We start from the raw sequence: 11,025 nt of genomic DNA, 5'->3' as shown, positions 1-11,025 counted from the left end.
ATTTCCAGAGCTAAGATGCATCTCTTTCAAAATTGGCTGTAAAGTTTTAGGATTACAGTTGAATTAATAGTTACACAACATTGTACTCAGTATAAACCCAATAAGACATAAAATTAAATGAGGTTTTAACCTTTAAAAAAGACCTCCATTTCATTATTAAAATACAGTTTCATACAGAAAATTCATTTTTAATGCAATTGACATTAAGATGTTTGCACATGTGTTTCTAATCTCTATCTGATTATTACTAGTGACTGTTGGTTACTTTCTGAGCTTCTAGGCATCTGAGCATGGATATAAAGTCATCAGGTAGATTTCAATGGTAATGTTTTTCACATCTACTAATTATTGTTTTTTAATCATTATTTTTTTTGTTATTTTTATTTAATTTTTATGAGTGTATTGCCTGCATGTGTGTAAGTCTACCTGTGTCATGCAATGCCCATGGAGTTCAGAGGAGGGCATCAGATCTCTGGAACTGAATTATGGACAGTTGTTAGCCACAATGTGTGTGTGCTGGGAATGGACCCCAGGTCCTCTGCAAGAGCAGTCAGTGTCCTTAACTGCTGAGCCATCTCTCCAGTCCCCTAAATAAATTTATAAAAAGAAATTCACGTGTATCAGTCAGGTTCTTTTGGCTGGCTCAGAGTTACCGACAGTTGTTAGCTGCCATGTGGTGCTAGGATTTGAACCTGGGTCTTCTGCAAGAATATTCAGTGTTCTTAACTGCTGATTTTTTTAAAAAATAGAGTTTGAGGCCAAAACTGGGTGTGGTGTCTCACACATGTATTCCCAGCACTGGGAAATCTGAGGCTGAAGGATAGAGTTTGAAGCCAGGGCTAAAGAGATGGCTCAGCAGCTAAGATCATTTCCTGTTCTTCCAGAGGACCCAGGTTCCTTTTCCAGTACCTACATGGTAGCTTATAACTGTCTATAATTCCAGTTCCAAGGGATCCAATGCTCTCTTCTGACCTCTGCAGGCACTGCATACACACGGTACACTTCCATGCACTCATGCACATAAAATATAAGTAAATATTTTTTGGTCTTTTTTTTTTTTTGTCTTTTTGAGACAAGGTCTCCCTGTAGCCCCAGCTGGCCTAGAACTCACTATGTAGACCAGGCTGGCCTTGAACTCACAGAGATCCACCTGCCTCTGCCCCTGGAATTACCACACCCAGCCTAAGTAAAAAAAAATTTTTTTTAATATCCTGAAGCCAAACCCGGGAGTGGTGAATCACACCTGTAATCTCAGCACTCCAGAGGCTGAGCTGGGAGGATCTCCGTGAGTCTTAGGCTAGCCTGGGCTTGCTGGGCTACAGAGTGAGTTCCAAGTCGGCCTGGGCTCCAGTGAAACTCTGCCTCAAAAGACAAACCACAACAAGAGCAACAAAAAGGTTCTACCTCTTAATACTATTACAAAATGGCAATTAGATTTCAACATGAGTTTGACAGCGAACACACATTCAAAAACCATAGTACCTCTCCAGCAAGCCAAGGGAAATCCAGATGTGCCAATATCTTGATTTGATCTCCAGATCATTCAGAAATGTTTTCATTGTTTAAGCCATCCAATCTATAGTAATTTGTTAGGGCACGCCAAAATATCCAAGACACCATATTTAGCCTGCCCACTGCCCAGATGAGAATTTCTCTCTTCTTTTTTTAATCATCTCCTTACAGTCAGGGCTGAATCAGGGGTTGCTGTCATCAGCACTTACACTAGCACTAGAGGAATCAGTGCTTTCCAAAGGGAGGCCTTTGTGGCTCAGGGGAGTCTCCTAGGCTGGGAAAGAATGGGATAGCACTGGTATGTTTGGCAGCCAGCAGATTCATGTCATAGAGAGCCCTCGTTGCTCAGTGAGGCCCCTGTGTCACAGGGTTCTAAGAAGGGACCACAGGGTTTCTCAGTGTAAGAGAGCAAAGAAGGGGGCTGGAGAAATGGCTCAGCAGTTAAGAGCACTGACTGCTCTTGCAGAGGACCTGGGTTCGATCCCCAGCACCCACATGGAGACTACAAACTGTCCTTAACTCCAGTTCCAGGGGAATCCGAAGCCCTCTTCTGACCTCCTTCTGACCTCCGCAGCATTGCACAACAGGGGTGCACTCACATACATGCAGGCAATACACTCATACACATCAAATAATAAGAAATAAATAATAAATAATTTTTTGAGACAGGGTCTCCCTGTAGCCCCAGCTGTCCTGGAACTCACTATGTACACCAGGCTGGCCTTGAACTCATAGAGATCTGCCTGCCTTTGCCTCTGAGTGCTGGGATTAAAGGCGTGCGCCACCACGCCCAACAAATAAAATATTTTTTAATAAAAGAGAGCAAAGAAGCAAGTTCTAGTTCAAAAGTCACACCAAAAGATAAAGGGAGCTAGGATTCCTAAGAGAGGTATGAAGAGTCACCAAGTGGTACCAGAAAAGCCAAAAAAAGGGCTGAAGAGATGGCTCATCCATTAAGAACACTTGCTGTTCTTGCAGGACCCAGGTTTGGTTCACATCATGCATATCAGGCAGCTCAGACCACCTGTAACTCCAGTTCCAGCAGATCCAACACCCTCTTCTGGCTTCCACAGGCACTTGCACATGGTGCACATGCATACACTCAGGCACACACATACACATAAAATAAAAATAAATAAATGTTTTAAAAAGTGGGGGAGGGGGGCAGACAAGAAGAAAGTGAAGGCTTCTGGCCTGAAGCACCTTCCTAATTCCCCAGAAGTAAATCTGGTCAGAGAGTTTCTCAGGACAGTCAACACACAGTCTTCCAAAGTCAGCAAAATGAAAGTGCTGAGGTTAAGCAGACTTCTTTATCACAGAACTTAGTATTGCAGGACTTCTCCAAGGATACTTATAAACCCCACCCCCAGATGATTAGGCCACAGATCCTGCTTTGCCCAAAAGGTTGTCAAAGAACTAGAATTTTGAAAAGCATCACTTCCAACCATCCAGATATTGTTAGAGGGCAGAAAAATGGTTAACCAGGTGAGCAACACAATAAGAAACCAAACAGAAAACAGCCATAGGCTGAGATATGCCTTCAGAGCCCTGAGAGCTGCTGAAGAGAAGTTGTGGGGTGGTAATAACAGTAACTGTGAACCAGCTAAGAGCATCAGAGTTTAGCTGAACTGAAAAAAAAAATCTGTAATTCCAGCACTGGGGAGGCTGGGGAAGGACGGAGTGTGAGTTTGAGGCTACCCTAAGCGATATAGTTCCAAGTCAGCCTGCACTACAGAGACTGCCTCAAAAAAAAAAAAAAAAAAAAAAAATTCAGAAAACCCAAAATCAATATTGTTTTGTGTCTGTGTGGCCTTGTGGTAAAGTCCTTTCCTGATAGTAGTCCTTGTAAAACGAGCTCTAAAATCACTTTCATTTTGCAACTAAAAAAGGCAAGGCAAAGAAAGTCTAAGCCCTTAACTCAAGGACACACAGCTTAGGTAAGTGACAGATCAGGCTTATATCCAATTGCGGGGATGATTCCACTAGCCCTCCAAGGATCATAGTCCGGAGCAAAAAGACCCTTCAGGAGGCAACTAGTACAGTTCTGCCTTCTCAGGAAGAACCCGTTTGTGTCTGAGCTGGGACTCAGAAGCAAACAGTTCTACTAAAGCTGCAAAGTACCCAAAATAAGGTTCCAAGTAGAGACAGTTGACCACAGAGAGCAACAGAAGCACGCGGGGGGTGAAAGCAAACAGCTCAGAAATCTGTGAGCTTGTGAGGGGTGGAGAAGATCCACTCCGGGAAGTGGCAGACGTTGCTTCTCCCCGGCCCTCCCCAAACAGCAGTAGCCACCCGCAGCAGAACGCAGGCATTTCCTGTGTGCCCTCAGCCGCGACGGTTCCGTGAAGTTTCCCTAAAAGTAGTCCAGTTGTTTGTTGCCGTTTCACTTACCACAGTAGGTGTATGAAATAGTTGTATCAGAGGAGTTGCAGACCCACAGCTGCTCCTCAGATTCAGTAAATATGGGAGAAAACAGGGTAGAAAAGAGAATAAATGGTAACATGATCTCCAACACTTTAAGCACGCAAGGAAGATCATCAGACTCCTCTCAGTGTATGGAAAGATTTAACTTAGTCATTGGTCACGTGGTTTCTAAGTTCCTAACCAACTGTTTCCTCTTTTTATTTGCATGTGTGGCAGTGTGTACACTTGTTTAATATCTGAGCGCTTCCTGCAAGGAGAGAGGAAATCATTTAGAATACACTGTTTCAGAACACTTGATACAAATGAAAGTTACCAGAGCTTTAAAAACAAGTGATCAAGACTGTAATCCCAGCACTCGGACGGGAGAAAAAGAAGCATCACCAGTTCAAGGCCAGGCTAGTTTATATAGTGAGACCCTAACTCAAAACAAACAAAAGCCTGGCATGGTGGTGCATACCTTATATCCCAGCACTCAGGAGGCAAGGGCAGGCAGAGTTCTGTGAGTTCAGGTCAGCTGGGAATACAGGGAAACCCTGCCTCAAAAAGAAAAAAGAAAAAAAAAAAAAAAAAGACAAAATACCTGCTTTCTAGTCTATAAAAAGAAAAAAAAAATTTACAGGGTTAGAGATGTGGCCCAGCTGGTACAGTGCTTGCCCAGCATACACAAAGCCCTGGGTTTGAACTCCAACACCATATTAAATCAAATGTGGTACACACCTATAATCTTAACATTCTGGAGGTGGAGGCAGGAGGATAAATTCAGACTAATTCTTGATTATCTAGTCAGTTTGAGTGAGGCCAGATGGGCTACATGAGACCTTCTCTTTTAAAAGGGGCTGGAGAGATGATGGTTCAGTAGTTAAGAGCACTGACTCCTCTTGCAAAGGACCCAGGTTCAATTCCCAGCACCCACATGGCTGCTATGAACCGTCCTTAACTCCAGTTCCAGGGGAATCCGAAACCCTCTTCGGACCTCCCGCAGCATTGCATGACACAGGTGCACTCACTTACATGCAGGCAATACACTCATACACATAAAATAAAAATAATAGAATATTTTTTTTAAAAAAGGCGGGGAGGCAACATGGTTAAGAAGACTGGTTGCTGTTGCAATGGACCTGGGTTCAATTCCCAGCACTCACATGGCAGCTATCCTTCTGTTAACTACAGTTCCAGGGGATCCAACGCCTTCTTCTGACCTCCAAGGGCATTACATGACACAGGTGCACTTACATACATGCAAGCAATACACTCATACACATAAAATAAAATAATAGGCCAGGAGTGGTGGCACACGCCTTTAATCCCAGCACTCAGGAGGCAGAGGCAGGTGGATCTCTGTGAGTTCAAGACCAGCATGGTCTACATAGTGAGTTCCAGGGCAGCTGGGGCTACAGGGAGACCCTGTCTCAAAAAGACAAAAATAAATAAATAAATAAATAAATAAATAAAATATTTTTAAATAAAAGGGGGAAGGAGGCTACAGAGATGATCAGTGGTTAAGAGCACTGGCTGCTCTTCCAGAGGACCTGGGTTCCACTTCCAGCACCCACATGGCAGTTAACAACCATCTCTAACTCCAGTTTCAGAGGATCTGACACTCTCTTCTGGCCTCCATGGGCACTACACATACATGGTGCATTTACATATGTATAGACAGAACACTCATACACATGAAATAAAAATGAACTTTTTTTTTTTTAAAAGATACGTGCTGGGTCGACAGGGTCACCCTGTAGCCCCAGCTGGCCTGGAACTCACTATGTAGACCAAGGTGGCCTGGAACTCACTAAGATCCACTTGCCTCTGGCCTTCCAGGTGTTGAGATTAAAGGTGTGCATCATCATGCCCAGTTCTGTTTAACATCTAAGTAAACATCTTAATAAACAATGTATCAACATGTATCTAAACATATCTAGATGACACCACACCAATTGATCACAGAGTAAATTCCATAGTAACACCACAATTCTATATAGCAAGTTATAAATCAATTAAGAGGTTACACTTGTATGATTACAGAGTAATACCAAAGTTTCTTAGCAATTACATGAGAAAATGAGGGAGTCTCTCAAGTGTTAGGTGTCCGGGTTAGAACAACATGTTTGTGAGAGGCTTTCAAGTATAATCATCTGGTTAATCTCAAACCAGGCCAGCCTTGATGTCTGAAAAACAGCTTTGCCAGGAATCAGGTCTTGCTATTTCCTGGGGTAGGGGCCTACGGCTCCCGACACCTCTGCCTCCCAAATGCCGGGATTAAAGGCATGTGCCACCACGCCCAGCAAATGACCTTTTTAAAAAGAAAGTTAACTCACTGGCCTCCTGTTGTCTCAGCCGATGCCCTGCCCTTCCCTCTACATGCTATTCTCTCCCAAAAGCTCTTCATAAAACACTCTCCTGGCCTAGAAAGCTGAGTCTATCCATCTGCATTGAATGGTCTCTTGCAAACTATCTCTACTCAACAATAAACATGTTCAGCCACAATATAGAACAGGCTAGATGACACCCTACACAGGAGGTGTTAGCTGCAGTTCTGTGCTGTGGGCCAGCCCTTGTCAGTCTTGAGAGTGCACTGACTTACAAGGTGTTTGGTTGGGTAAGATTAGGTTGGGTTTGGACTTGTGAGGGGATGGTACTCAGGGACTTGTGCATGCTGGTTAAGTACTCTTCCACTGAGTAACATTTTGAGGTGATAGTTTAAGTCCCAATAATAAAATGCTATTCATTATTTTGTTGTGGCATGAATTTCAAAACTCTATTTTGAAAAATGCCTCTTTCTTTAGATGCATCTCTACTTGAAATCTTTTCTAAAATATTAATTTAGGGTTAGTAGCCAAAATGGCTTGGAATTGTGGCCTACAAACCTTTGCTGCTAGTAACATTGAAATAAATGCCTGCAGATTTATAAAGGTAGCAAGGAAACTTTATTTAAAGTAAAACAATAGAAAATATCAGAACACACCATAAGAGAGCAATGGGTCATGGAAGTGAATACTCAGGGTCCCAGGTTACTACCTGGGATCTCTTTTTATGGGGTCTAAAAGAAGGAGGGGCTTCTATAATGGGTATAGTTTAGGTTATTCTCTATTTTGACTGATAAATTAGGAAAATGGTAAAGGAGCTAGGTGAATGGATGTGGTGATTTGGATGAGAAATACCCCCATAGGCTCAGGTATTTGAACACTTGGTGCCCACCTGGCTATGCTGTTTGGAGAACTTTAGGAGGTATGGTCTTGGAGTACATCACATTGGGGCACATTCTGAGAGTTTACAGCCTCACCCCATTTCCAGTTCTCTCTGTTTTTTGTTTGCAGTTGAAAAGGTGAGCACCGGGGTTTCTGCTTCTGCCACCAAGCCTGCCATGATGCCTCCCCACCATGATGGACTCTGATTCTAGAGTCATCAATTCAAATAAACTCTTCCTTCTGTACATTGTCTTCATCATGGTGCTTTACCACAGCAACAGAAAAGCAACTGATACAGCTGCCAAGTGTATTGTTAGAAGAGGGAGGTGTATATAGCCCCATCCAAGTTATTGTCCCAGGTTACTAAACCATTCCCTGTGCTTGCCTGCCTCACTATACGCACAAGAATACACTATATTGATAAAGGGATTTACCACAGAACTGCACTTTTCTATTTTTAAAAAAATTTTAGGGGAGTAGGCAATGGGGAGATGGCTCAACAGTTACAAGCATTTTATTGCTTTCTCAGAAAACCCAGTTGAGTTCCCAACATCCGTATCTGGCAGCTGACAACCTCCTATAACTCATGCTCCAGAGGATCCAATGTCCTCTTCTATCCTCCACATGCACTGCACTCATGTGCACAAACCTTCAACAAAGACACACACATACACAGGACTTTTTTTATTTTTTGGTCTTTTTGAGACAAGGTTTCCCTGTAGTCCCAGCTGACTCAGAACTCACTATGTAGACCAGGCTGGCCTTGAACTCAAAGAGATTCACCTGCCTCTGCCTCCTGAGTGCTAGGATTAAAGGCATATGCCACCATTTGTCAACTTAATTTTTAAGATTTACTCATTTTAGGGACTGGAGGGATGGCTCGGCAGTTAAGAGCACTAGCTGTTCTTGCAGAATACCCAGGTTCGAATTCCAGCACCCACATGGCAGCTAACAACCACCAGTTAACTCCAGTTCCAGGGGATTCAACACCCTCTTCTGTCCTCCTTGGGCATTTGTCACCTGAATTCAGGGCTATCAGAAAAACCATATAACATATTTTTATGTAAAGTTATTATGGTTTATGCCCTTGCGGGGGCGGTGACTTACAAAGAAACAAACACCCAGTGCCCAACTCTGCACAGAGGCTGAGCCCACCACTCCAGATCGCTCCCGAGGCCTGCCCATAGTCATCGCTAGCTTTCACCCACCCGCAGTCTCGCCCCAGGTCAGTAAATGCCAGGCCACTCATTCTCACACCTGGCTCCAGTCACAGCTCCTGTCCAAGGTGGCATCCAGAAGCCCTTCCCTCCATGGCTAACTCTCCTCAGTCAATTCTCTGCAGCAGGCCCCACCCCTTGGAGGAACCAGGCCCCTGGGATATGGCATTACACCACATGGGTGCACCTATCATGTAGACATAACACTCATACACATAAAATAATCAAAAAATATTTTTTTAAAATTTTATGAGTGTATTGCCTGCATGTGTGTAAGTGCACTGGTGTCATGCAATGCCCTAGGAGAAACTATCAGACCCTCTGGAACTGGAATTACAGACAGTTGTTAACCTCCATGTGAGTGCTGGGAATTGAACCCAGGTCCTCTGCAAGGGCAGTGATTGCTCTTAACCACTAAGCCATCTCTCCAGCTCCAAATATACATATATATTTAGTCAGGTGTGGTGGTGTATGCCTTTAATCCCAGCATTCAGGAGGCAGAAGATGGATCTCTGTGAGTTCAAGGCCAGCCTGGTCTACATAGTGAGTTCAAGCCAACTGGGACTACAGGAAGACCCTGTCTCAAAAGACACCAAAAAAAAAAAAAAAAAAAAAAGATTTATTTTACATCATGTGTTTGTCTACATATATGTATATGCACTGAATTCCTGGTACCCTCAGGGCCAGAAAAGGGTGCCAGAGGCCCCTGGAACTGGAGTTACAGACCACTATGAACCATGTGAGTAGCAGCGACTGAACCCCAGTCCTCTACAAGTACAGCAAGTGCTCTTAACTGTTGAGCCATCTCTCCAACTCTGGAAAAACTCTAAAATCTTTAATCGTCTTAAAAATTATGGAGAAGGGGCTGGAGAGATGCTTCAGCTGCTAAGAGTACTAGCTGCTCTTACAGAGGACCTGCATTTGGTTCCTAGCACCCACATGGCAGCTAACAGCCTTCCGTAACTCCAGTTCCAGGGTATCCGATGCCCTCTTGTGGCACTTCACAACATGGGTGCACTTACATACATGCAGGCAATACACTCATGTACATAAAATTAATAAAACATTTAAAATAAAAGTGCTGGAGAAGCCATATGGTGGCTAACATGTCTGCAACTCCAGTTCCAGGGTATCCGATGCCCTCTTGTGGCACTTCACAACATGGGTGCACTTACATACATGCAGGCAAAACACTCATGTACATAAAAAAAAATTTAAATGCTGGAGATAGAACTCAGCAAGGCCCCAGGATCAATCCCTGGTATGTATAAACAAATATGAAACAAAAGATGAGAGCCAGAAAGCAAACAAATTAGCAAAACACTCAAATACCTTCTCAAGGTCTTAAAATACCATTTTCCAAAAAAGGAAGCAGAATTTCTTAGAAAAATAAAATGTTGATTCCAGGTATAGGACAGAAAATGTACAAGATGAGCCAGGAACACTGCCAATTTGAAGAAGGTTTCACTGACCAAAGATGAGTTTACCAGTTCCCTGTTGCAGCCGGAAAGAACTGAAAACAATGTGAATATATTGTCTTATGGTTCCAAGGGTCAGAAATTAGGATCAGCTTCACCTGACTAAAGTCAGGACGTTGGTATCAACTGAGAAACTGTGACATTACTTTTTGCCAAAAGAAAAAGCTTTGTGGGCCAGAGAGATGGCTCAGTGGTTAAGAACATGCCTGTTCTTGCAGAAGACCTGGGTTCAAATCCCAGCACCCACATGGCAGCTAACAACTGCCCAGTTCCAGGGGATCCAACAGCCTCTTCTGTCCTCCATGGGCATTGCACGACATGGGTGCACTTACTTACATGCAGGCATGTTTTTAATATTTTATGTGTGTATTGCCTGCATGTATGTGAGTATACCCGTGTCATGCAATGCCGGGCATCTTAAGAGGGCTTCAGATTCCCCTAGAACTGGAGTTAAGAACAGTTCGTAGCCACCATGTAGGTGCTAGGAATTGAACCCAGGTCCTCTGCAAAAGCAGTCAGTGCTCTTAACCGCTGAGCTCTCTCTCCAGCCCCCCAAAATAAAATATTTTAAAAAACAGAAAAATTTATTTGGTCTTTTTGAGACAGGGTTTCCCGGTAGCCCCAGCTGGCCTGGAACTCACTTTGTAGACCAGGCTGCCATCGAACTCAAGAGATCCGCCTGCCTCTGCCTCCAGCTCCAGAGTGCTGGGATTAAAGGCGTGCACCACCACGCCCAGCAATAAGAAAACAATTTTAAAAAGAAAAAGCTTTGTGTCTCCAAGAAATGAGGCAGGCTCAAACTTGCCCCTTTTCCTGACTGGTAAGGAATTTAAAAGGCCTGAGACAAGAGAAATAGAGGCTGCTGGGTTGTAACTAGGGGACATTTGCACCCTACCCTCCAGTGCAGATGGAACTTGTGGATATTTTGGAGTTGGGAGTTGTCGCTTCACTGGTTCTGCCAGCATCTGTGGACAGCACCACTTGAGGTCTGTTTGAATGAGAATGTCCCCCATAGGCTCCAAGTATTTGGCATTTTGTCCCCATTTGGTGGTGCTGTTTTGGGAAGTCTTAGAAAGTGTGGCTATGCTGGAGGACGGACATCACTGGGGGGTTGTTTGGAGAGTTCTTAAGCCTGGCCGGAGTTGCTTGCTGTGCCTGCTTAATTAAAGATGTAGAGCTTAGCTTCCACTCCTCCTCCAGCCACCTCTG

The 11,025-nt window shown here is 43.8% G+C and overlaps 1 protein-coding gene across 3 annotated transcripts in view; it reads right to left on the bottom strand.

The window, feature by feature from the left end:
* The window catches only part of Ly96 (lymphocyte antigen 96), a 45,794-nt gene extending 41,712 nt beyond the window's left edge, over positions 1–4,082 (bottom strand). For all 3 annotated transcript variants that reach the window (XM_029553982.1, XM_029553983.1, XM_008848899.3), the window contains exon 1: positions 3,904–4,082. In XM_029553982.1, coding sequence (XP_029409842.1) covers positions 3,904–4,015 — 112 coding nt within the window. In that variant the 5' untranslated portion in view covers positions 4,016–4,082. The remainder of the gene's footprint in view (positions 1–3,903) is intronic.
* Between the last annotated feature and the right edge of the window lie 6,943 nt (positions 4,083–11,025).

Source organism: Nannospalax galili, unplaced genomic scaffold (genome assembly GCF_000622305.1).
Source record: "Nannospalax galili isolate Female #2095 unplaced genomic scaffold, S.galili_v1.0 scaffold102, whole genome shotgun sequence".
In the NCBI taxonomy this organism is placed as follows: domain Eukaryota; kingdom Metazoa; phylum Chordata; class Mammalia; order Rodentia; family Spalacidae; genus Nannospalax; species Nannospalax galili.
This window is presented reverse-complemented; position numbering and strand designations above follow the sequence as displayed.